Source organism: Podarcis erhardii, assembly GCF_964252035.2.
Source record: "Podarcis erhardii genome assembly, chromosome: 15".
Classification (NCBI taxonomy): domain Eukaryota; kingdom Metazoa; phylum Chordata; class Lepidosauria; order Squamata; family Lacertidae; genus Podarcis; species Podarcis erhardii.
In genome coordinates this window covers 12,211,526-12,237,547 of record NC_138505.1, presented here as the reverse complement: position 1 = coordinate 12,237,547, position 26,022 = coordinate 12,211,526, and the positions used below count along the sequence as shown (strand labels likewise).

General features: G+C 49.2%; 1 protein-coding gene across 6 annotated transcripts in view; it reads left to right on the top strand.

The window, feature by feature from the left end:
- The window catches only part of LOC309329834 (uncharacterized protein), a 129,955-nt gene that overhangs the window by 5,779 nt on the left and 98,154 nt on the right, over positions 1–26,022 (top strand). For 2 of the 6 annotated variants that reach the window (XR_014151224.1, XR_014151227.1), the window contains exons 3-13: positions 355–443; positions 1,196–1,248; positions 1,447–1,639; positions 1,916–2,052; positions 5,356–5,433; positions 8,164–8,272; positions 10,138–11,117; positions 11,733–11,895; positions 12,724–12,891; positions 14,173–14,329; positions 15,654–16,596. Coding sequence is in view for 2 of the 6 variants with exons in the window: in XM_081840920.1 (XP_081697046.1) it covers positions 355–443; positions 1,196–1,248; positions 1,447–1,639; positions 1,916–2,052; positions 5,356–5,433; positions 8,164–8,272; positions 10,138–11,117; positions 11,733–11,895; positions 12,724–12,891; positions 14,173–14,315 (2,113 nt within the window). In the remaining 4 variants the exon portion in view is untranslated. Of the gene's footprint in view, positions 1–354; positions 444–1,195; positions 1,249–1,446; positions 1,640–1,915; positions 2,053–5,355; positions 5,434–8,163; positions 8,273–10,137; positions 11,118–11,732; positions 11,896–12,723; positions 12,892–14,172; positions 14,330–15,648; positions 16,597–17,743; positions 18,337–26,022 lie in introns of those variants that run through there. The other 4 variants (XR_014151225.1, XR_014151226.1, XM_081840920.1 and 1 more) reach the window with 4 other exon arrangements.

Sequence of the window (26,022 nt, the reverse complement as noted above, 5' to 3'; positions counted from 1 at the left end):
TAAATCTGGGACCGTCCCTGAAAATAGAGATACAGTACTTGGAGGGTCTGAGTTTTTGAGAGGATGCTTTGCTATCCCGAGCCAAATTCCAGTGTATTTTGGGGTCATATAATGCCCCTAAACAAAATACGTTAGGTCAACAGATTCGAACTTCTTAAATTCTATTTTCCTGGATCAGTTCTTTATTTGGAACACCCCATGAAACTTTTTTTTTTAAAGTTGGTCCATTCCACTGGCTGGAGTAAAAAGTCCCCCAGGTACAGGATCTCGCTGCAGACTGGTATACGCAGGTACACTGCCTATGACTGTGGGGGATCTCCTTTCTCCTGTTTCCTTCCCTCTGCCTCCCCCCAGGTGCCAAATCGAACTGGACAAGCTGCAGTCACAGTCCCACTTGGCCCTCCTGCCCCCCCGCTGGGGTTCCTCCACGCCGTGGGCCGAAGGTAAGAAACCGGAAGACGAGGAAAGGGCACAGGGTCCTCTTAGGCCAAGCCAGTGAGCAAGAGGCGCCTCTTCCAGGGATTAGAGGCTTTGCCAGATGGAGGTGGAATTAGCGGCTGAAGAGTCACGGGAAAGAGTCAAGGCAGCGTCTGTGGGGGGGGGGGGTGAGGGAAAAGGAGGGGTTGTCAGTTGAGGGATTTAGATTTATTTAGGGCATTTGTACCCCCCCCCCCTTCATCCAAAAAGGCTCCCACAAGGGCCATCCCTGCCCACAGGCTTACAAACTGAAAACAAGACAAAACACGACACACAAGGGAAAAGGGACACGGAGGGAGGAGGAAAATCAAAACTCTGGTGGCTTGGAGATGGGGCGGTAGCCCACAGCAGAGTGGTTTTGCTCGTGTCTATATACCGTGTTTTTTGCTCTATAAGACTCACTTTTTCCCTCCTAAAAAGTAAGGGGAAATGTGTGTGCATCTTATGGAGCGAATGCAGGCTGCGCAGCTATCCCAGAAGCCAGAACAGCAAGAGGGATCGCTGCTTTCGCTGTGCAGCAATCCCTCTTGCTGTTCTGGCTTCTGGGATTCAGAATATTTTATTTCTTGTTTTTCTCCTCCAAAAACTAGGTGCGTCTTATGGTCTGGTGCGTCTTATAGAGCGAAAAATACGGTAACCTACTACCACAGGTAGGCTTTATTCAATCTGCAGGCCCAAATTGGTTCCCCGGGCAACCAGTTCTCTCTCTGTTCTCTAGGTGGCATCGAGGCCAAAGCAGAGCTTAGCAGGACCCTTGCAGCCGGAGCAAGTGTGAGTATTGCTTTAATGTGGCTTTGGAACAGCTGGTGCCCTCCAGGCTTTAGGACTCCAGATCCCATTAGCCTACGCTGGTTGAATCCAATGGGACTTGTAGTCTAGGACACCTGAAAGGCATCAGATTGGCCGAGTCTCCTTTTAAAGCTGGTCTTGGACCATGAGACTTTCTCTCACTCCTTTCCCACTTTCCAGCAGATTCAGGACAGCAGTCCTGCCGTCGGAGGCCCCTGCGAGAAGGAGAGCCCCACTGCCTCCTGGCAGCAAGAAGCGGCTTGTCCCAGTGCCCCACCCGGGAGCCCCATCCCCACAGAGAATGGCGAAGGGGCCCAGGCGATGGCATCGGAACTGGCATCCATGGGAGAGAGGCTCGAGAAAGAAAATCAAGGTATCGGAACGTGGTCTGTAGGTTTTTAAAAAACCATGTGGCCCTCAGAATTCCGCCCGGCCCTCAGAACTCTCCCTGGACCACAATTCTCCCTGGCCTTGCTGGGAATGTGTGAGGCTTACCATGCAAACGCAGCATTTGCATCATTGCTCCACCCACTTTAGACTCTGGCCCCGCCTACCACGTGGCCCTCGGAAGGGAATGTGGCCCTCTGGGTGGAAATGGTTCCCCACCGCTGCCTGAGCGGCTTTTCCTTTCCCCTCCTCTGCCATTCAGAGTTGAGATTCGCTCTTGGCAAAGCAGAAACCCGGATGCAAGAAAAGGAAAGGGAACTGTGGAATTTGCAGGGGCAGCTGGAGCTGATCCGAGCTGAGCTGGCTCAGTGGAAGAAGCAGCGAGGCGGCCAGACGGAGGTGAGTAGGCATGAGACTCTAAATTTCAGGATCACGGGTTCCAGCCCCATGTTGGGCAAAAGCTTTCTGCACTGCAGGGGGTTGGACTAGATGACCATCAGGGTCCCTTCCAACTTAAGATTGACTTAAGGCTGAGCACAGAGCTCTAATGCCAGCCTTTGTCTATATGCCATGGTGACCTGCTTGACCAAACCTCTGGTGTTGAGGCTGGTGTTGAGGGGTCTATGCTACTGTCGCCCGGTTGACCAAACCTCTTGCAAAACCAGGCTGGCAGCAAACTCATACATTTTGGTGATACCCTGGTGGGCCATATTGTGGAACAAACTGGAAGGCCAAATTTGCCACATCCACACAGAGAGGGCAGCAGTGGGAGAAAGGGCAGGGGGTGGGTGATTGCAGCCTATAAGTATCTAGGTAAAGGGTAAAGGGACCCTTGACCATTAGGTCCAGTCGTGGCCGACTCTGGGGTTGCGGCGCTCATCTCGCCTTATTGGCCGAGGGAGCCGGCGTACAGCTTCTGGGTCATGTGGCCAGCATGACTAAGCCGCTTCTGGTGAACCAGAGCAGCACACGGAAACGCCGTTTCCCTTCCCGCCAGAGCGGTACCTATTTATCTACTTGCACTTTGACGTGCTTTCGAACTGCTAGGTTGGCAGGAGCAGGGACCAAGCAACGGGAGCTCACCCCGCCACAGGGATTCGAACCGCCGACCTTCTGATCGGCAAGTCCTAGGTTCTGTGGTTTAACCCACAGCGCCACCCACGTCCTTATAAGTATCTAATCCCAACCAAATTTATGCACGCATCTGCATGGCTCCTTTTAAGAAATACTATTATTAGGCCGAGCTTTTTGTGGGAGGGGTACATAAAGACATTAAACCTGCATGGTTCCAAAAGCGATAAGGCATCCTCTTGTCCTCTCCGAGGGGCACTGTTAATTTCTCTTTTTAACTGTGCGGGGGGCATGTGCCTCACCGTAATGGCCTCATTTGTCTCCACAAGCAACCCTGTGAGGAGGGCTATTAATATTCCAAATAGAGGAAGAGTGATTGCAATCCTTGCTCTAGCAGGAGCTGTAATGGTTGAGTGGGGATCTGGGCTGATTTGAATCCAGGCCTTGCCCTCCCTACTTCGACTCTTCAATTCCTAAACAGCTCCTGTGCCCCTACCTGCCTGTCCTGTGACACTTAGGAGTCCAGGCTTTGTGATGGCCTGGGACTCGGGCTCGGACTCGGAACCAGAGGAGTCTCAGTCCGCACTGGATCCTTTACCTCAGGCGGCATCTGGACCAAGTCTGGGGTCTGGTTCTGAAGAGCCCCAGTCTGCACAGGTTCCCCTGGAACAAGCACCAGCTGGGCCGAGTCAGGGGCCTGAGCCTGTCCTGGCTCCAGATGCGGGGATTATCTTGTTGCCTTCAGCTGGGCCATCACTTACAGCTGCTCCACTACCGGTTGGGTCAGGGGAGGCTGAGGCGGCCCCTGGGTCTAGTAACCCACTGACATCTTCCGAGCTGCAGAGACTCAGGTCTGAGAGAAGGAGAGACCTGAGTACTCGCAGGAGGAGTGCTCGCCTTCGGGTGAGACAGGGAGGTGAGTCACCGGGGGATCAGGACCAGCCGTTACCCCGACAAAGATAAAAGGCTGTTGGACCCCGCCCCAGGTTGCAGGAGCAACATTGCTGCTTGCTAGAACCTGCCTGACCTAGCCTGGTTTCCTGCCTTGGCCCTGTCGGACTGACTCCTAGCGGACTCCTTGGATTCGGGACCGGACCTGGACCGCATTGCTTGGGTTAACCCCTGGGCCCAGCACAGGCTTCCAGCTTGTTGGAGGGGCTTTGAGCTCCACTACCTGCTTTCCAGAAAGAGGCTTGCCTGCAAAGTGTTAGCTCCCCCCCCCCCCAACTGCCGCAGATAGGGTGCATCTATTGCCCCTGGCTGGGGTAGCACGGGAGAACTGTAATTATGAATTTGCAAAAGGAAAGGATGGAAATGATCCCCAAACCACTGTACTCTCTTTTAAATGAGGCTTCCCCTGCCTTGTAAAAAGATAAACAAACCCACATCATGAAGTTCATCAGGGCAATGGGGAACAACCTCACCAACCTCGGCCTGCCCTCAAGCAGCCCCCACCTGCCTGCCTTCTTTCTTACAGCCAGTCCAGGTGGTGGCCCTGCCTGCCAGAGTCCTCCTCCTTGGTCTCAGCATTGCCCCTTGTAGAACTCAGCAGGAAGGTGGATGGGGGACCAAACTAGCTTTAGTTGGCTCTGCCTGCCATTGGCTCTGGCGCCACCTACTGGTGGGCTCCCTGCCTTCTGCCCTACCGGTTCAAATGGGCACCAGCTACTGTTGGTGAGAGAGAGAAAGGGGATCCGCAACCACCCCCTAAATCCTGGCCTCAGCTCTGCGCAAAACCATGACGAAGCAACTTTGCTGGTTGGGTATTCCCCCCCCCCCTTCATCATGCACCACCTGACATGTTTTACGAGGCCCCGTGTCCTCGTCGGTTGGCCGGGCGCAATTATTAGCACCATTAATTATCGCCTGTGTTTCTTCACAGGAAACGCTACTGAAGGTAGTAGCCAATGTTTCCCATCTCCCAGCCGGCCCCCAATCTGCCGGTGGAGAGTTTTACAAGGCTGCGGCTCATCAGCCGAGTGCCTTTTTACAAGCTTCTTCTCGGGAACAGGTCAAGGGAGTCTTGGCAGCGCTGGAGGTTGCAGGGGGCGGGGCGGGGGACGACGACAGGCACTTTTATGCAAGATGCTGACTGCAGAGCGGTCCGAACCAGCCTCTCCGTTGGCTGCAACACCAGGGGAACCAGCAGGGCTTCACAATTCCTGCCTCTTTGGCTGGCTAGGGCGTGTGGGACCTCCAGGCCTCCCTATGCGGTCCTCATGGCTTTCCGCAGCCCAGGCCCCCTCCCAGAGGACACCCCTCACCAGCCTTGCTCCTCGCTCTCCTCAAAATGGTCCTGTGCTGTGCCCTTGAATTGTGATAATTCTTCAACTGCCTGGCAACAGGGTGGATAGATAGATGTGTAGATTTGGGGCCTAGACACCTCTGCCTTTCCCCTCATGGCTGTAGCATAGCCCATAATACAATAACACATAGGGTGCTATCCCCTCTTAATAACATAAGAGTCTGGCTGCTGGTTCAGGCCAACGGCCCATTTATTTCAGCATCCTTCTCTTCCAGTGGCCACTGGGCTATTGCTCAGGTGAGGACGTTTCAAGTAGCGGCGCAACGGTTGACATTTATTGCCTCCCTCTAATGGATTGGAGTTCCTTTCTTTTTCTTCTGTTCCAGAGCAGCCCCCTGGAAAGCAGAGGGAGGCGGCCATCGGTGGATGTGGCAGACCTGCGCCAAAGCAGGCACCAGCAAAAGGTGGGCTAATCTTCCTAACATATTGTTGCATGCCCCCCCCCCCAATCTCTGAGCGTTTCAGGAGTTTGAGGCACTTACCAGGGATTCCTGTTTCCTTTTGGAAATGAGGCACAGCGGAGACCGTGGTGTCCTTATGATGTATGGTTTATTTCCATATATATGCAATCCGAGCCTACAGTGGAGCGTTTTACAGCATTTACACTCCAATAGGGTCTTGCTTCATAGCTCATAGGCTCATAGCTGCAGCCTTGGATTCAAGCAGAAATCAATCACAGCTCTCAAACTCACTCCGGCTTGCTGCTTTACTTCCAGGTGACATCACTGCGACTAAACTCTAATTCTGGCTTCGTCCTTCTTCTAACTAACTATGAATTTGCTGTCTTGTGCGGCGGAGTCACTTTCCTTTGTTTTCCTTAATGGCCCATCTCCCAGGCTATTGCCTCAACACTAGGGGTGCCATATTTCAAAAAGTAAAGACCAGGACACCCTGAAAGTTGTCGAGCACTTTTACAAAAAAACAAACAAACAAAAAAACACCCACGATTTTTCGATTGACTTGTCTAAGATCCAGCACCACATTTTGGAAATTCCCCCTGGACGTCAATTCTGCCTTTGAAAATCCAGAAAATCCTACTCAACACAGGCAGCTAACCTGGCTTATGTTTTAACGCTTGCTGGATCCAGGGGTTAGAAAGGTATTGCACAGAGCCTTTTCCCTCCTCACCCAAACTCATAACAATATAATATAATACAGTACATAATGTAAACCATACGCATGTGCTATGGGCTGCTTTCAAACAGGGAGCTCAGGCAGAACTGCAGTACAAAGAGTCCATTGGTGCAAAAAGAGCACTGGGACTCAGCCGCGATTGATGATGACGCCATCACTGAAATGTCGCTAAGTTAATGGAGACTTGTAGCAGGATACTGCTCTGCCTCTACAGCTGGAGCCAGCAGGGCTTCTGAATACCAGTTGCTGGAAACCACAAGAAGGGAGAGTTCTCTTGTGCTCAAATCCTGCTTGCTGGTTTCCCATAGGCATCTGACGGGCCACTGTGTGACCAGGACGCTCTTCTAGATGGGCTCCTGGATAAGTTATGACTCGGCGGTTTCACACTCTTGTTTCTCTTTTTAAGTTCCTGGTCGTGGCTGTCTAAGGTCCTCTGGCTGAGAGAATTCCCTTTAAGACTTCTTTAAACTGCGATTGAAGCAGGAACCTTCTGCATGCAGAGCAGGTGTTCTGCCACTCAACTGCCGCTTCTCCATGTTTTTGAATTTTTAAAAAATGTACGGGCCACTACTCATTTACATGCATTCAAGGCACAGGCAACCGCGCATGGGCACATCGCTGCAAACCTGGAAGTGGCACAGAAAGGGGCAAGAGCGGCCCTAAAAGAGTGCGGAAATGGCAGAAATGGTGCAATCCCAGGAGCCTTTGCAAGTGCAATCCCAGAAGCCTTTGCACCGACAATTGAGGCCATTGAGAGTTGGAGTTAGGTAAAGAGAATGGGGTTAATGTCAGACCTGCAGACACTTGTGCTTCCTTATAGAGAATCATGAATAGCTGCAGCCTTAAAAAGGTAAAGGGACCCCTGAACATTATGTCCAGTCATGGCCGACTCTGGGGTCGCGGCGCTCATCTCGCTTTTTTGGCTGAGGGAGCCGGCGTACAGCTTCCAGGTCATGTGGCCAGCATGACTAAGCCGCTTCTGGTGAACCAGAGCAGCGCACGGAAACGCCGTTTACCTTCCCGCCGGAGCGGTACCTATTTATCTACTTGCACTTTGACGTGCTTTCAACCTGCTAGGTTGGCAGGAGCAGGGACCGAGCAACGGGAGCTCACCCCGTCACAGGGATTCGAACCGCCAACCTTCTGATCAGCAAGCCCTAGGCTCTGTGGTTTAACTCACAGCACCACCCGCTTAGCAATGTATTAAATGGTTCAGTGATTTGACAGTGTCCGCACTATTTTCCCCCAATAATAATAATAATAATAATAATAATAATATTTTATTTATACCCCGCCCTCCCTAGCCAAGGCCGGGCTCAGAGCGGCTTACAAGCAATAATAAAAACAAGTTGAATGATTACAACTTAAAAACAAAATAAAAATACATTAAAATAAAATAAAATAAAATAAAATAAAACATTAAAATAGCCCCAACGCAGGAGGAGAAGGAAAGAAAAAAAGAAAGAGAGGGAGGGAATCAAATTGGCTCCAAGCCAAAGGCCAGGCAGAACAACTCTGTCTTACAGGCCCTGCGGAAAGAAATCAGATCCTGCAGGGCCCTGGTCTCATGAGGCAGAGCGTTCCACCAGGCTGGAGCCAGAGTTGAAAAGGCCCTGGCTCTGGTTGAAGCCAATCTAACTTCCTTAGGGCCCGGGACCACTAGGGTGTTACATGTATCTGATGTAAGCATGGAACAACACTCTGCAGGTTTTATTGGAATGGCATTTTACCATAAAATTAATAAAGTACTCTTTGAGTTGTTTTAACTCAGCTCTCCTGCCACGATATTTGCAACGAAGGAAAAGGCCACGACCAGAAAAAAATGGGAAGACCAGAATAATAATCTCCAAGAAAACAACAACCCAGACTCCTTTCTTTTGCCAACTCTCTCTTTTGCAGTGGGGGCATCGAGGCAGCTGTTGGACTGACATGGGTGGGGAAACTGGCATTCTGCCTTGTGCCCCTGACCTCTCTGTTCTTAACACCCACTTTCAAAACAGGGCCTGCTTGGGACAGAAAAGATGCCCTCTAGTGGCAGCCGTCGTAGCATAAGCTCCTCCCGCTTGGAGCAGCCAGTTGAGAAAAGGGGAGCTCACACCAAATTGAAAGGTGAGACTCTGCACATGTTTTTGTGTGTGTTTGTGTTAGATGGCAGCAATATAAAGAGCAGTCTGCATTTGTTTTTGTCTTTGCAAGAATCACAAGCCTTCAGTCCTTGTTATATTTATCCCTGGTCATGGTTCTATAGAAATGTGTTTGCATATTGTAATTATATTTTGTATGTTATGTATAGTATTTCATATATTGCATACCTTTATGATATATATGGAATAATTATATTTTGTATGATATGTAGCTTTCATGTAGGTGTATGGGTTTTATCCAGTGTCATACTCAGAGGAGACTGTTGAAATTAATAGACATGGCTAATTTAGGCCCATTCATTTAAATAAAATTTACTACAAGCAGAACTTATTTGGATTCCACCCTATTTTGCTTGCTGTATTATGGCATTTTTCAGTTGTAGGGTAATACCTTGCTACCAAGGGAACAAGTTTGCAGGTTAATAAACCAAGAAGATTTTTATTTTTCTTTAAAACTCTGTTAGCTGTGCTTTTCTTTCATGTGTTCATTCCTTGTTATAGTGATACTCCAGTTTTTTCTCCTAAGAGCTCAAGAGTTCATGGTTCTTCTCACTCCCCATTTCACAACAACTCTGTGAGTTAGGCTAGACTGAGAGACTGTGACAGCCCCCCCCCCCCCGTGAGCTTTCATTACTGGGTGGCAGGATTTGAACCCTGGTCTCCCAGGTCCTAGTCCAGCACCCTAACCACTGCACCACACTCCTGCTCCAGATTTTATGTACTAGTTATAAAGGAGCAGTAGCCCTTTAAACTAGGGCTGTAACCTCAATCCTAAATTTGGATGAGTTAAGGCTACTTACCGTAGTTAATGGATGACAAAACGGTGAACTGGTTCCCCCACTAAGTGTGTTTGAACTCCGCTTGAGTGGGGAGGAACAGAAATATTTTTTTCTTTTGATGGATAGTGTCAGAGGTGAGTGCCGTGTCTGTGTGGCTATTTATAAGTGTAATACCTAGTAATTAAAAATATGTAATTGAAATGTTGTGCATTCATATTCAGAAGCTTGCATCTGAACTTCCAGGAACTCTAATTAAATCATTTTTTTCCCTGTTTGTCCAGGTGTAAAGAATTGGAGAATGGAGGATTTTTTAAATTATATGTTTCTTTAAAAGAAATATATGGGGCTGGATTCAATGAATGCGTCCCACTAGTGAAAGCTTGCACAAGGGCTTCCGCTAGTGCCATGGGGCTCTCCCCATTGGTTCCCTCCTCTGCCCCCCCTGTCCCCCAAGTCTTTGGGGGTTGGGAGACCCCCCACCGAATGGTGGGGGGGGGCGAGAGGGCAGATCCTTCCACCAGGCAAGCCGAAATGCTTTTGCTGATGGAGTGATCTCCTTAGCACTACGTTGAATTCCTCCCCAATCCATAATATATATTTTTTAATACAAGGGAGCATTGCAAGCAAGATTTATACACAGAATGGTAGAACATAATATTTTTGCCTCCAGATCCTGACTCCTGATTCTGCTACATATGACCATTTCAGAGTAGACCCGCTGAAATTTTGCTTGCTGCTTTTTCTCTCCACACACCCACCAGCACTAGCAATCTGTCGTGTGCAGTTCAATTTTTGTTTTAATTGGGGCTTCTTTCAAAGCACATTTGAAGCACGCAGCTCCCCCTCCCCAAACCCTGAGAACTGTAGTGCTGGGTGCTGGGAACCATAGCTCCATACAGGGGCAAACTACGATTCCCATGATGCTTTGGAAGTCTGCACTTAAAATGTAAGACCTGAATAACCACCACAGTGCAAATTGTGATTTTACATCTTTTAACTACAACATATCACTGTTCTCAGGCCTTCTCTTCTCTGCCATCTCTTTCCTCAGGCTTTCCCTCACCGAGCTCCCGGGCCCAGAGTACGGAGCGGGGCCGGGAGGAACTACAGGCCCTCCGAACCGAGGTTTTGACGTTGAGGCGGCGCCTGGATGCCTCGGAGAGCCAACGCAAAACCCTCCTTGAGGCTTGCTGGCAGCAAGAGAAAAGCCGGGCCTGGGCCCAGGAGAGGCAGTTGGGCCCACTGGTGGGAGCGGCAGCCTGGCAAAAGACAAAGGACTCCCCAGAGATCCATGGGGATTGCCAGGCCCCCAGGAGCAAAGGACCTCAGGCCTCAGTGATGGCGGCTGGCGGGGAAGTCTCTGTGGCAGAAGAGGTTGTGGTAGAAGAGGTTGAGGAGGATGGAGGGGCGGTTGAACCCGAGGCTGCGGCACAGCTGGGGAAGGAGCTGACTTCGGACATAGAGAGGTCTGAACCAGGAGAAGATGCGCCAGCCACACGGCAGGCCCACGGGGAAACTGAGGCAGAGGGCCAAGGAGACAGTACCCCTGACCCGGAGGTGAACATGGAAGGTTTGCAGGAGGACCTCCTGGACTTGGCCTCCGGCAAGGCCCAAGCCGAAGCCCAAGCCATCTTGGCCCAGGAAAAACTCCAGGTCCTGCAGGCCACGTTGGGGAGGCAGACGGAGCGGTTGGCGCGAGCCATGGAGACCCAGAGCCGCCACGTGGAGGAGCTGCTGGCGGACGCCGAGGAGAAGGAGCAGCTGATGAGGAGCCTCCGCCAGGAGCTGGAGGAGACCAAGAAAGCCTTGGAAATGGCGGACGCCGAGGGCCAGAGGCTGCGGGCTCTGCTGGGGCAGAGGGAGGCGGAGGGGCACCATGCAGAAAGCCCCTCAAATACCTTGGAGGTGCGCGGAGGCAGCGAGACCTCGGAGGTCCCTCTGGTGTCGGCCCAGCTGCAGGGAGGCATGTTGAGCATTGCGGATGCTGGTCTGCCTGAAGAGAAGCAGGTGCAGCCGGGAGTCCAGGAACAAGTATGTTTATTCTCCTTGAGGCATGCTAGGAATCTTTTATGGATTTTAATTGTTGAAAACACCTTTGTCCCACGCTTCCGCCAAAACAAAAGACCCCTGGACCAGCTTACAAAGGTCATTGATGCTATCGGTACCTGCCTGTGGTTTGCAATATAAAAGACACTGCACAAAAGGAAAAGGAATTCGGAGGGAGAAGGAAAAAAAGCCAGATCCGAGGCTTACACTATTTCAAGAAAGAGAGAGTGATGACTATATATATATATTGGGGGGAAGGGGGTGCTAAGCAGAAAATTCCTTTTGTCAGGTGTCTGGGCTGATCTTTCGTAAGCAGCCTTTTGAGATTAGTCCTCAGGCTATCCAACTTGTTGTACTGCTTTCCCCTGGGGAAAATCGCTCTTAGGCTCTCAATCAGAGCGAGCTGCAGTTCTGGTTTTCTCTGGATTGATGTTTGCTCCAATTTAGCACAAAAGCTTGGGTTTCCCCTAGGAAAGGATCAGGGCAAGAGGAAAATGGCTCTGTCCCACATCTAGAAAGTGCAAATCAAGCAGGGGGCAAGCGGAAGTGTGGGCGAGCTCTTAGCGGTGTCTGTTTTCATGGGTGACTCTCTGTCTGCAGCTGGAGGCCTCTCTTGCCCAGCTTCAGCAGGAAAACCTGGTCCTGCGCAAGGAGCTGGCTACCTGGGAGGCCTGGCATCAGAAAAGAGGAGAGGAGGACACCACTGGCCCCTTTGAACTGGTTGGCTCGGGAAACGGCAGAGAAGCAGCCGAGACGGCAGATGGTAAGGGCATAGAATATAGGGGGAGAAAATCCAAACGGGGAGGAAGAGAAGAGGAATATAGTGGTACCTTAGGTTAAGAACTTAATTTGTTCTGGAGGTCCGTTCTTGACCTGAAACTGTTCTTAACCTGAGGTACCACTTTAGCTAATGGGACCTCCTGCTGCTGCTGCTGCACTGCCACTGCATGATTTCTGTTCTCATCCTGAAGCAAAGTTCTTAACCCGAGGTAATATTTCTGGGTTAGCGGAGTCTGTAACCTGAAGTGTCTGTAACCCAAGGTACCACTGTACCTTGTTTTGTGCACTGGGAAATCACCAGCAGCATACATTTAAAGTGCAATGATTTCACTTTAAACAGCCATGGCTCGCCCCCCCCCCAAAAAAATCCTGTTGTTAAGGGTGCTGAGAGACTATTCTCTTCAGAGCTACAGTTCTCAGAGTGTTCCCAGGCAACTCTGGGAATCGTGGCTCTGTGAGGGGACTAGGGTTCTCAGCTCTCAGCACCCATAACAAACTACATTTCCCAGGATTCCTTGGAGGAACATGGAGCCAAATATTTCCCTTTTTTTTTGAAATGGCAATGTTTTTCCTTTTAGCACAGGAAAGTCATGGAGGAAACTGGACATCTCTTCTTTTGTCATTGCACTGTCCTTAGGTTGCAAGCACACCTTACATTTAGAACACACAGCTGCCCCAATAACCCCAGTTTGCTAAGGGTGCTGGGAACTGTAACTGTGAGGGGCAAACTACAACTCCCAGGACGGTTGGGTAGGGTGCTTTAAATATCTGGTGTATATGTACCCTAATGCAAGGTCTCTGTGTCTTGCAGTTCCCGAAGCTTCCCAGAAGAGAGAGCCCTTGTCTCAGGGGAGCCGACGAAATGTCCAGACCCAAACTGAGGGACCAGAGTGTGGCCATCGGCGCAGGGAACGTGTCTCTGTGGCCTTTGATGACACTCAGTATGAACCCTACGGGCTCCCTGAGGTGGTCATGAAAGGTATGTGGGGAATTGGGGAGGGGAAGAGAAAAAGGAAGCACCACAAGGCCATGAGGTGAGTTTAGAGTCTGGACTTAATGGGCTTACGGTGGAAACCCCTTTTTGATGGATATATATATAACTTTAAACAAGGTTAGCAGCAAGCCTGGCTACTCTCGGAGGGGCCCCCTTGTTTATCTGCTCAGTGAGGCCCTGGACATCTGACCCCAAGTCCTGTTCTGAGCTGCCATTGGCCCTTTGAGGAGGGTTGGAGGAGGCTTTTTGTACCAGACTGGCCCAATTACACCACATTTAAAGCACTATGATGCCACTTTAAACAGCCATGTCTCCCCACAAAGAATCATGGGAACTGTAGTTTGCTGAAAGTGCTGAGAGCTTTTTTAGGAGGCCTCTCTATTCCCCTCACAGACACAGAATTCTGAGAGTTCCCAGTGAAGAGAGATGGATTGTTACACCACTCTGAGAATGGCAGCTTTGTGAGGGGATTTAAAAAGAGTAAAGAGGACCCCTGACCATTGGGTCCAGTCATGACTGACTCTGGGGTTGCGGCGCTCATCTCGCTTTATTGGCCGAGGGAGCCGGCATTTGTCCACAGGCAGCTTCCGGGTCATGTGGCCAGGATGACCAAACTGCTTCTGGCAAACCAGAGCAGCGCACGGAAACGCCGTTTACCTTCCCGCCGGAGCGGTACCTATTTATCTACTTGCACTTTGACGTGCTTTTGAACTGCTAGGTTGGCAGGAGCAGGGACCAAGCAACGGGAGCTCACCGTCACGGGGATTCAAACTGCCGATCTTCTGATCTGCAAGTCCTAGGCTCTGTGGTTTAACCCACAGCACCACCCGCGTCCTGTGAGGGGAGTTAGTAGTCTCCTAATACCTCTCAGCACCCTTAACAAGCAACAGCTCCCATAATTCTTTGGGGGAGCCTGTAGCTGTTAAAACAGTATAAGTGCTTTAAATCAGAGGCGGATTTAAGGTAGCACAACCAGTTCCACTGCATTGGAAGCCAAGCCTAGCTGGTGCCACAACTATGACGTAATGAATGGAGCAGAACAAAAATGCAGTCAGAAATACGGTTAGAATGTATATAAAATGTTTGTTTAACGGGAAAGTGCATTGAAGAGCATGGGATGGTACTATTTTAGGGGGGGTGCATATGATAGTTTGCATGCAAACCTTTCAAGTGAAAGGAGATTCTTTTCAACTTGAAAACATAGCAGAAAGGACACCCCCACTACTGTGTCCACTTTAGCAGATCTGGCCTTGTTTCTCCCCACAGGTTTTGCTGACATCCCATCTGGTCCCTCTTGCCCATACGTTCTCCGCCGGGGCATTTTGGGAAGTGCCCCTGTTGCCCAGCTGGCACCGCGAGCAGAACCAGAAGAGGATTCCCCTGAGGCAGAGGAGGGGACGGGTGTCTGAGAACAGCCTAGCAGGTGAGAGATCCTGGTGTCAGGTGCAGTTTTGAGCCGGGTGTGGAAGTCCTGTTTGCATTTTAATGCAATAATAAATTATATGCCTGACATATGGGGGATTAGTGGCAGGAGAACACACACACACAATAAAAAGGATTTTGCAACCCCTAGTAGGATAAATATCGACCGTCTGTTACCATCTTCAAATATCTAAAGGGCTGTCACATGGAAGTTGGAGCAAGCCTGCTTTCTGCTGCTCCAGAGGAGAGAACCACAACCAGTTCTTCACTGGAGGTTTCCAAACAGAGTTCAGGTGGCCACCTGTCAGCGTTTCTCTAGCTGTGATTCCCGCACTAGGTGTCCCTTCCAACCCTACACAGTATTATGACTGTCTGAGGACCTCGCTGTCCTGCCTACATTTCCCCCCCCCAATTTTTTTTATTGATTTTCACAATTATCACAGGAAAAACACATTACAAAACATACAATAAAAAGGGGGGGGGACTCAAAAGATGATTATTACTTCACATCCATAATTTCATTACTTTGATAACTGACTTCCTCGAATCCCCTCTATCTGAATTTCATTATATCACCTGTATAACAGTTCTCCATATTTCTAATAATAATCACTCTTTTCATTAACTAACCTCTTGTCCTGCCTACATTTGAGCATGCAGTGGTACCTCAGGTTAAGTATTTAATTCGTTCCAGAGGTCCGTTCTTAACCTGAAACTGTTCTTAACCTGAAGCACCACTTTAGCTAATGGGGCCTCCTGCTGCCGCCACGCCACCAGAGCACGATTTCTGTTCCTATCCTGAAGCAAAGTTTTTAACTTGAAGCACTATTTCTGGGTTAGCGGAGTCTGTAACCTGAAGCGTATGTAACCTGAAGCGTATGTAACCCGAGGTACCACTGTATACCATATTTCAATTTCATGTGGATGCCTATTTGGACGTTTGGAGGGCTTACACATTAACTTACCTGTTTAATTTAAAATGCACAAACCGATGGCTCCTTTGTCTGTAATGTCAGTTGACGATGGGGGTCCCCCCCCACTGCTGTTATACCCATTAAGCATTCTGTTCAAGTGAAAACAGAGTGGGGGGAAAGGGAAAGAAACGATAGTTCAGTGGCTGAGCATGCCAGACATCTCCAATTTAAAAGGGTCTTAGGTCTTAAAATGGATGGAGAAGACAAAACCCTGGAGACAAAACTGCCAATCTGAGCAGACAACCCCAAGTCTTCTCCCGCACTGCATACTGGCAATGCAACTTCCTCCCTCTTTTAGTATAACATTTTTTTCCCTTCCTCCCTACCCCCCCCCCCATTGTCTCAGCACAGGTTATCATTCTCTCCATATTGTACCTGGCCTTTTCCACCTGCGCCAATATTTCTGCACCAGCCACCAAAAGATGAGTGTCTCTGTGGGAAACCCCTGCTGTGGGCTTCTTTCGTTCCTGATCTGAAAGGAGATGGGCTGAGGATATCTGCCACTGTGCACTAGAGTCTCCTTTTCGGTTCCCTGGCTGCCACGCTCTGTCAGTTTCTGAAAAGATGATGTTCCTTACAGGCATTCTAAGCCGAAGGGGGGAAAGTATTTTCAGTCTTTTCATCCTCCCCCCACCCCCACCCTCCCCCTCCTGCATCCTTCTGATACCCAGAGGACTTTTTGGAAATGAGGAAGAGTATTTGAGGAGCATCCACTGGAAGAGACTAGAAGAAAAGGCGCAATCTCATCCCTCCTGGATTTATACCACCCCTCGCCCATCATTGGAGGAGACCATCTTTCCACAGTGGCCATTCCTATCTGACAGCCAATCACAGACTCCATAGCTCCGAGTGAGTAACCAGTAGCAAAGAGTATGGAACACATGGCTGCAGTTGGTTTCCTGCCCTCCACATTTATTTTTTTTACCTGGGAGAGCAGGGGCTGTTGCTGCTTTCTGATCAGCAATAAACAGGACAGTCCAGAGACCCCCACCTTGCCAGGAGAACTGTGCTGTTTAAAAGCGGGTTTTTTTGTTTTGTTATTGGAGCAATGTGAATGATGGAAGATGTGGCAAAATCAACATGGAGCAGCACAGATGTCTGCAACCAGTTTTTCAGATAACTGCAAGTGATGGGCTTACACTGCACATACATGCTATGTGGATGCTGGCAAGCCAGGAGCGTTTGCCACTTGAGACAGCCAAGATGGTTTTGCCCCCAAAGCCAAGTGCAAAAAAAGGATAAGGATTCTGAAGCTACTCAATAGGCAAAGAACAAAGCCATCCTAAGCAGTATCGTGACCCCATGGACCAGAGCACGCCAGGTACTCCTGTCTTCCACTGCCTCCCGCTGTTTGGTCAAACTCATGCTGGTAGCTTCGAGAACACTGTCCAACCATCTCGTCCTCTGTCGTCCCTTTCTCCTTGTGCCCTCCATCTTTCCCAACATCAGGGTCTTTTCCAGGGAGTCTTCTCTTCTCATGAGGTGGCCAAAGTATTGGAGCCTCAGCTTCACGATCTGTCCTTCCAGTGAGCACTCAGGGCTGATTTCCTTAAGAATGGAGAGGTTTGATCTTCTTGCAGTCCATGGGACTCTCAAGAGTCTCCTCCAACACCATAATTCAAAAGCATCAATTCTTCGTCGATCAACCTTCTTTATGGTCCAGCTCTCACTTCCACACATCACTACTGGGAAAACCATAGCTTTAACTATACAGATCTTTGTTGGCAAGGTGATGTCTCTGCTTTTTAAGATGCTGTCTAGGTTTGTCATTGCTTTTCTCCCAAGAAGAAGGCGTCTTTTAATTTCGTGACTGCTGTCACCATCTGCAGTGATCATGGAGCCCAAGAAAGTAAAATCTTTCACTACCTCCATTTCTTCCCCTTCTGTTTGCCAGGAGGTCATGGGCCCAGTGGCCATGATCTTCTTTTTTTGATGTTGAGCTTCAGATCATATTTTGCGCTCTCCTCTGTCACCCTCATTAAAAGGTTATTTAATTCCTCCTCACTTTCTGCCATCAAGGTTGTTGATCACTATACTGTATAGAATCACTATACTGTACATGAATATTACACACAAACACAGGTTTCAGAAGGGGAGATATTTATATGTTTGTGGAAAGGGTGAGAATCTACAGCTTTATTATTAATAACAAGATGATAATAATTACTGGATTTCTTACCCACCCTTGTCCATAAGGTCCCAGGATAGCAACAAGATTTAAAATCAGTTAAAATAATTTGCGGTGGCAGGGAATGAGCAGATCCAAAACACGGGGTTGTATCCAGAGCTAGCCCAACTCAGGAGTAGACTTGCTGAAATTAATGGCCAGGGTAAAGAGGCGTGTCTACAGCATATGATGGAAGCTCTACGCTGAAGGTGCTGCCACAGAGAATGCTGGCTGCTCTGTTGCTCTGCCCACCACCAGTATCCCACCACCCAAGGTTGCCCCAGAAGATAACGTGGCCTTCAAAAGCCTCCCCTGATTCATCAGGCAATGCCAAGAATCAAACCTGGGACCTTCTGCAAGCAAAGCAGGGGCTCTACTGCTGAGTGATGATGGTTCCTCCTGCTGCTCCTCTACCTTCACTGGGGGCTGCTGGAGACTTGCATGCCTTGAGGTCAGAAAGAAGCAAGGGGAGCCCAAGCCAGGGAGCACACAGACCACCAGCAACCCGCTGACATGAGTGGACTCTGCCAGTCTGTCTTCATTCCATATTGTGTGTTTCTTCTGGTGTCTAAACTGTGAACCACCTCGGGTGCCTTGGCAGAAAGGCAGTTTCCAATCAGTTAATCAATAATAAAATAAACCACACACCCCACTCTGTCTTAGATTCCTCAGTATGAAATGGCGGTGGGCGGGGGGGAGAGATTTCAGTCTTCTTGAACCACTCTGACATTGCATTTAGCAGGGTAGTGGTAATAATAATAATTTTATTATTTTTATGCCACCCATCTGACTGGGTTGCTCCAGCCACTCTGGGCGGTTTCCAGCAAAATGTAAGCAACACAATAAAACATCAGACATTAAAAACTACCAGATTACAGGGCTGCATTCATATGTCTTCAGAAAAAATCGTAGTTGTTTATCTGTGTGACATCTGATGGGAGGGTGTTCCACAGGGAGGGCGCCACTAACGGGAAGGCCCTCTGCCTGGTTCCCTGTAACTTCACCTGGGAACTGTTGTTTGTGAAAGGCGCTGGAAATTGTAGCTATGTGAGTGGATGATTACACTTCCCAGAGCTCTTTGGGGGAAGCAGTGTGTTTTAAATGTGCTTTAAATGTGTGCTGTAGATGTGACCCCCTCTTTTTTTCTACTTAGTTTTAGGGTAGGAAAGTGTAGTAGTAGTAATTAAAACAATATTTAAATATATATCCTGCCCTTCTTCCCAAAAGAGACTTGGGAGGGGGGGCAGGCACATAAATAATTTTTTTTAAATCTAAAAATGACTGCTACAGATGCAGACTCAGAAAGATTCATCACATTTAGTCACCCAAAATATTAACTGGCTATACCATCATCAAGCACCCTTAGCCTGTCTCCACAAAGGATGCTCCTTTGCACCCTATGTACACACAGGGTTGTTTTTACCTGTGATGGATTGAGTCACTAAGCTCATTTATATACCACCTCCACACCATGGTGCCCAAAGCAGCTTACGACAAATATCAAAATACCCTCAGGTGTTGCAGAGAAATCAAGTTTAAAAACTAGCAGTAAATTCTGAAAGGCAGCAATTCAGCAAACCTAGAATAAATGTAACGCTATGGGAGAAATCTGGACAGTGCAAAATAAAAAGGAAGCTAGCAGACGTCATTATATTACTATTATTATTAATTACTTTCTTGTGGTGTCACTTTTTAAAAAATCTTTGCTGGCACTTTTGTCAAGATAAGAGTGCCTGCACCTCTTTCTCTCCCCCCCCCCCACTGCAAAAAAGCCACCCATTTATTTTATTTTCTATCCTGTCTTTCCTCCCAAAGTAGCCCAGAGCAGCAACCACCCAAGTGGTAAAACAATACAATGAAAAATAAAAACCTGTAGAAGATAGAAAAAGTGTGGCACGTCTGTTGAGGCACCCTGCATCCCAAGGGGGCTGATAAAAAGGTGTTTGTTTCCTCCCATTAAGATTGTCCCACCTTTTTCTCCAAAAAGCAAACTATTTGATTCCCTAAATGGTTTTGAGGTGGGGGTGTTGGAATTTGCCACTTTCAATTATTCACAATGCTTTGCGAATAGGTGTGTGTCTATCTTGATGATAAATCTTTAGCAATGAACACCTGGTTTCCCCAGGCAAGCCAGCTCTCGCCTCCTGAAAACCTCTGCCCCCAAACCACCCCCTCCCTCCCTGCTCTATTTCCCACCCCCAAAGGGTTAACACCCACCCACGGCACCTCGCCTGCGTCTCCCCGGGCTACGCTGGGGCTCCATCTGTCTGGTGGCGGAGTGGCACCGCCTGGGCACGGAGGAGGTGGGTGGGTGGGCGAGCCGTGAGTGAAGGTGGGGCAGGCTGGCGGTGGGGTGGAGCGGGGAGGCTTCACCTGCCCGGGGCAAGCCGGCAGCCTCAGCATCGGGAAGGGAGGAGGAGGAGCTGCTGTTGCTGCTGCTGCTGCTGCAGAGAGCGAGAGTGAGTAACTGCAGGGATGCTCGGGCGGGTCCCAGGGCTGAACGCTGAACCCCCCCCAACCCCCCCTGGCACCTGGCACCCTAGCACTTGGCAGGGAAAGGGAGGCCTGGGGTGCGTGGGGAGGCGAGGCTGCTGTCCAGTGCATTGTCTGGAAGCTGTGTCTGTGTGTGTGTGTGTAAGCAGAAGCAGGGATGGTTTGTGCTGCTGGAGTGGATTCTCCTGCTTTTGCAAAGCAGCGCAGGCGGAAAAAGAAAGCGAACGAGAGGCTGGGCAGCGGGCGAGGCAGCGGGGAAGTGTGTGTGAGCGAGGCGCCGCCGTTGCGAAGCATGTTGTTTACTGGGGGAGCAAGTCGAGTCCTGTCGCTTTTCGTGGGGCTGCCGGCTTCCAGGTACGTATGCAATGCTTGCGCCCCCCTCTTTTTTCCGGGAAAGAGGAGCCACATGCCAAGGGGGTGCCTTGTGGAAACAGGGTGGCGAGGGAGCGCGCGGGAGAGGCAGCAGCAGCAGCAGCGCAAGGCTGACATAGGCTGAGTCAGCAAAGTTGGGGGCTTGGAGCAGGGTAGGGGTTGGGGGGTGAGAAAGAGGCAGGCGGGAAAGGAGCGCGGGGGGGGGGGCAGCACAAGTGTGTGAGTGTGAGAGAGGAAGTGTCGGAAATAGTGAACCTTTAACAGCGTCTGGGGCAGTGCAAGCGTGTGCGTGGGAGGGACACACTAGGGGAAAGTGAGAGTGCAAGACAAACAGCCTGTGTGCTTGAAGCAGGGCAGGTGTGAGCGTGGTGTGTGTGTGTGTGTGTGTGTGAGAGAGAGAGAGAGAGAGAGAGAGAGATGAGATGAGATGAGCAGGGAGGGTGATGAACCTGTATCAGTGCATGTGTGTTTACATGCATGGTTGATTTGTGTATGTAAGGAGAAACCAGTGGGATGGGACACTACAAATATGTGTGTGCGCATGTTGTGAAATGAAAACATAATCAATGCACATGCGTGCTCTCACACACACACATAAAGCATGTGTGTTGAAACTGGCAAAGAGGATTTGAAAAGAGGGGAGAGGAATTTTTTGTGTGAGAGACAGCAAGTGCATGGGTGCGAGTGCAAGTGCTTTAAAAATAAATGTTAAAAGATAGTTGCATGCCTGACGCCAGAAGTGTACTGTACAGGGATATAAATTGCAGGGTTCTGGGAAGGATCGCTCTGTGAGGGGCAAACTACAGTCCCCAGGATGCTTTGGGGGAGGAAGCCATGCTGCTTTACATGTATGGTACACAGAGCCTCAGTCGCTGAACCTAACCTACCTCAAGGGCAGGTTGTGTGCGTGGGAGAACCACACATGCCACCTTGAAGTCCTCAGGAGGATAAATAACTAACTAGAGGGGAGCAAAGGAGAAACACCATATAGTGATTAAAGAACAACAACACGTGGAGATTGTGAATACATGACGCTGATTTCTTTCCACACACATCTTCATCTGAAATGTGGTGGCATCCCATGAAGGCCTACTCAGGGCAGACCTGCTGGAATCAATGGGTTTAAGTTAGTCGTGGGCATTGATTTCAATGGGGCTACTCTGAGTAGGACTTACTTGGACACAACCAAGGGCCTGTAGAGTCCAGCATCCTGTTCTCACAGCGGCCAACTAGATTCCTTCAGGAAACCGAAGTGCATTCCCTCACTGTTACTCATAAGGACGTAATAAGAGCCTGGCAGCTGGATCAGGCCAAAGGCCCATCTAGTCCAGCATCCTGTTCTCACAGTGGCCAAACAGATGCCCCAGTACCAAGCCTGCAAGCAGGGCCTGAGTGCAACATCAGCTCTCCTCTCCTGTGATTCCCAACAACTGGGAAGGGATTCCATATTTTAACTAGACATCAACCTAAGCCTGCAATCAGCTCCCACCTGCCCGCCCTCTTCACTTCCAACCAAGCAGGGGGTGGGCCTGCTCATCGTAGGCTCTGGCGCCACCTGCTGTTGAGCTCCCAGTCTTCCACCCTACCAGTCCTAGTGGGCTACAACCTGGTCACCACTGGTCCATTGAGTTCAGCACTCTCTAAACTGACTGGCAGCATCTCTCTCCCATGTTTCAGACTGGGGTCTTTTATGGCCCTGCCTGGGCACTTTGGGGACTGAACCTGGGACCTTCGTCATGCAAGGCAGATGCTCTACCCTTGAGCTGCCGCCCTTCCTGTTTTGTATGGGTGCAAATGAGCGATATCTGGAGTAGGTATGTAAGAGCGATGGTGAGATGGGAGTAAGGGATGTACAGAGTAAGGGATGTATGTAACCTTGGGTTACATACGCTTCAGGTTACATATGCTTCAGGCTACAGACTCTGCTAACCCAGAAATAGTACCTCGGGTTAAGAACTTTGCTTCAGGATGAGAACAAAAATTGCGCAGCAGTGGCGCAGCAGCAGCAGGAGGCCCCATTAGCTAAAGTGGTGCTTCAGGTTAAAAACAGTTTCAGGTTAAGTACGGACCTCTGGAACGAATTAAGTACTTAACCCGAGGTGCCACTGTATAGCAGAGGTGCTCTATGTTATCAGCAATGGGTGTATAAATGTTGTGTGAAGGAAAAATGGAGTGCAACACCTGTGGCCATATGCCTCAAAGATATGCAGTTGGTAGAGCACAAGGTTCTTAATCTCAGGGTTTGGGGTCCGAACCCTGATTTCTGCATTACAGGGGGTTGGAGGACCCTTCCAACTCTGCAATTCTGTGGTTCTGTTATTTTACGGCGCTGTGCCAAGGGTGGGCCTGCCCTAGCAAGCTCTATTGCACAGAGCACTTCTTCGGGCAGGATAGACAAATCCCTCTTTTCCAGGAACGGCAGTGGAGAGTCTGTTTTCTGCTGCCCCCTCTAGAAATACATAATCCCGTTTCTTTGATCAACAACTAGTGGCCGGTACACTGCCCTTACCAAGCAGCCTTCCCCTGGTTTCAGTGACAACCCCCCCCCCATTCCAATATATACTATGGGAGAGGTAGATCTGGGGAACAGAGAGCTGCCCAAAAGGTGTGGGGAGGTGCTTGTCCCTGGCAAACTCCACACAAGCACTTTGCATCCATCTGTGGTTGGTTGGATGTGCCTGGGGAGTTGGGTCTTGGAGAGAGGGTAGCGTATAATTGAATTGTCTTCAGTTTAATTGGAGCCATCCTTGGGATCTTGGGGGTTGGCAGGGGGCCCACTGCACCGCAGACATCACCCTCAGCGCAGTGCTGGGAAGGGCTACCAGCTGCTACAGAAACACCCCCCCAAAAAAATCTCTGCAATAAAAGGACCAACCCAGTTGTGTAGCGACCATGTCAGGACTACAATCGGTGGCCTTGAAGGTGAGTGTATAATGCCGTGGGGGGGAGGGCACTGGGAAGAATGGGGAGAAATCATAGGGCTCCCCCACCCCTTGCACCCATCACTGTGAAATTTTCTCCACTATGAAAGAAAACATGCCCCAGATACAGATCGGTGGAGTCTCTCTCTGTCCTCCGACCTGGCAGACACCTTCACCCTGGGGCTGAGTTTGCAAATGCACTAAGTTTTGGGAGAGCTGCCCTGATCTGTTCCAGCTCTGCATTTTCTGATTTTGCCGGTCCATCTTTGACCCTTCTTTGGGTAGCAGCAATGAGTGAGAGGGAATGAGGACCTCAGTACAGGACCCGGTGGGGGGGTGGTATGAGACAAGCAGGATGGGGGATCTGTGACTTTTGATGTTTTGTGAATACAATATTTCGTTCTTTCCTCCTTTTTAAGAACTCTTAACTAATACAGTGTCCATGTATAGATCAGGAGTAAGATTTGCAGTTTTGCAAACAGCCGTTTGGAAGGGGGGAGAGCTTAAGATCTGCAATATAGCTAGAAAATGAGTGTGCATTAATAGGAAGTGTCAGCTTCTGCAGTTCTTGCACTCAGCCATTAAAAAAACAACAACTGCAACCTAACATTTCCCAAAGTCTCAAAGCTTTTTATCTGTGCACTCGCAAGTTAAGTTTTGTTGGGTTCTATGTGTCTTACTTACTCCCAAGTTAAGTGGCACAGGACTGCAACACTCAATATTTGGGGTGTTACTTTATTGCTCCAGGTTTGAAATCAAGGTTTATTGCAGGGGAAGAGGAAGAGTTGAAGTACTGTACAGCACATTGGTTGCTTCTGTTGGGAAATTTTAGAAGGGGCTGGAACATACCGTATCCTTTCCCAGTCAGCTGCACACACAGAAGTGGGAAGTGTGGAGTCTGAGTGGGGTAGCATAGCCTGGGGTGAATTGTTGGAGAGTGGGTGCTTTGTTTTCTACTCTTCCACCCAGCCTAGGTGCTGGAAACAAGCTGAGCAAAGAGATTATGGGATACCTCAAGCCCCTAAACTAGAAGAACCAGGGAAGGAACCATTATAAGCAGGCCGGATTTAGGTTTGATGAGGCCCTAAGCTACTGAAGGTAATGGGGCCCTTTATATGTCCAGCTGTCCTTTGTCAGCAACAAACTGTCACTGCTTTTTTGTGTTAAACATATGCTATATGGTAATTTATGGACCTAATAGGTATCTAAAGCCATTTGCACATAACAAATAGGAACCTACACAACACAAAACACTGTTGCTGTATGTAGGTTTTATTTTATTTTATCTTATATTTTGGAAATGTACATCCAGGTTTTGTTTTTCTTAAAAAAAAATTGGGGGCCCCAAGAGAGTGGGGCCCTAAGCTATAGCTTGTTTAGTTTATACGTAAATCTGGCACTGATTATAAGGGTGAGTCTGTCCTCAGTTTGGGGGGGGGGGATTTTAAGTTTTGTTCTCTGACCAGGAACAATCTTGTTTTTAAACGCCGCAGTTCCCTTGCTGTATTCTTTAAATCAGAGTAACGTTTATTGACAAGACTGCTCAATGCTATGTTGTTTGGGTCAATATTTTTAAGGTTAAGAAATATCACGTTTCTGCTCATTTAAAGGGTTGGGGAGATATTAGACTTAGGCTGTGCACACACCATACAGTTAAAGCACATGGCTTCCTCCAAAGAATCTTGGGAACTGTAGTTTGTTAAGGGTGCTGGGAATTTTAGTTCTGAGAGGGTTAAACTACGGCTCACATGATTCTTTGAGTGAAAGAATGTGTTTTAAATTCTGCCTGTATTGGGGGACAGGAGAAAAGAGGGAACTGTTCTCCCTTTCTAAGCACTGGCATCTCCTGGATTGGACCAATGCTGCGTTTAATGGAGTGTTCTGTACCCAGATGCGCCCAGCAAGGCATGAAGGCAATAGTCCTTATCTGATCTGCCTCTCAGTTGGTTAGAGCATGGCGCTGATAACAACAAGGTTGCAGGTCCGATTCCCCACATGGGACAGTTGCATATTCCTGCATTGCAGAGGTTTGAACTACATGATCCTCAGTGTCCCTTGCAACTCTACAATTCAATGTTTCCTGCTTCCGGTGGTTTTGGAAGCAGGTGGTTTTGGAGTGCCCTTAAACTAGAGGTCTTGAACTGCATGCACATCATAAATTTAAAGCATATGTAAAGTAACCCCCCCCCCCCAAAAAGAATCACAGGTAGTTTACTCCTCACAGAACTATCTTTCTCAGCATCCTTAACAAACTACAGTTCCCAGGGGATCAAGTCTGGCTTGATGGGCACCAGCCACCACTGGGGGCGCTATCAATGCAGAAGCTGGATGGCCACCTGGTCAGCGATGCTGTCACCGCATCCTGCATCACAGATCCTGCCTTGAGCAGCAGAGGGCGACGACTAGACCCCAAGTCCCCTCCCCACTTTGTGATTAGTCAGCAGCACAATTACCCTGCTGCTGAATTTGTCACCGCTTCCTTTTTCCAAAAGGGGTTCAAACTAGTGGCAGGGAGTTCCAGAGGCTAACAGCAGACCCGTTCTCTGCGAATGTGTCTCCTTTTCAGAGCTGTCCAGGCTAGCAACTATGAGTTCTAGGGGATTAGCAACAGACCCATATTTCATGGGCTTGTCTCCTCCTTTCCTCCCACAAGCTGTCCTAGCTAGTGACAGGAGGTTCCAGAGGTTAACAGTGTGAAGAAATACGCCCTTTTTGTCAGTCCTCTAAAGGGCGATCCCGAGACTTTAAGGCATGATGTAGACTGGGG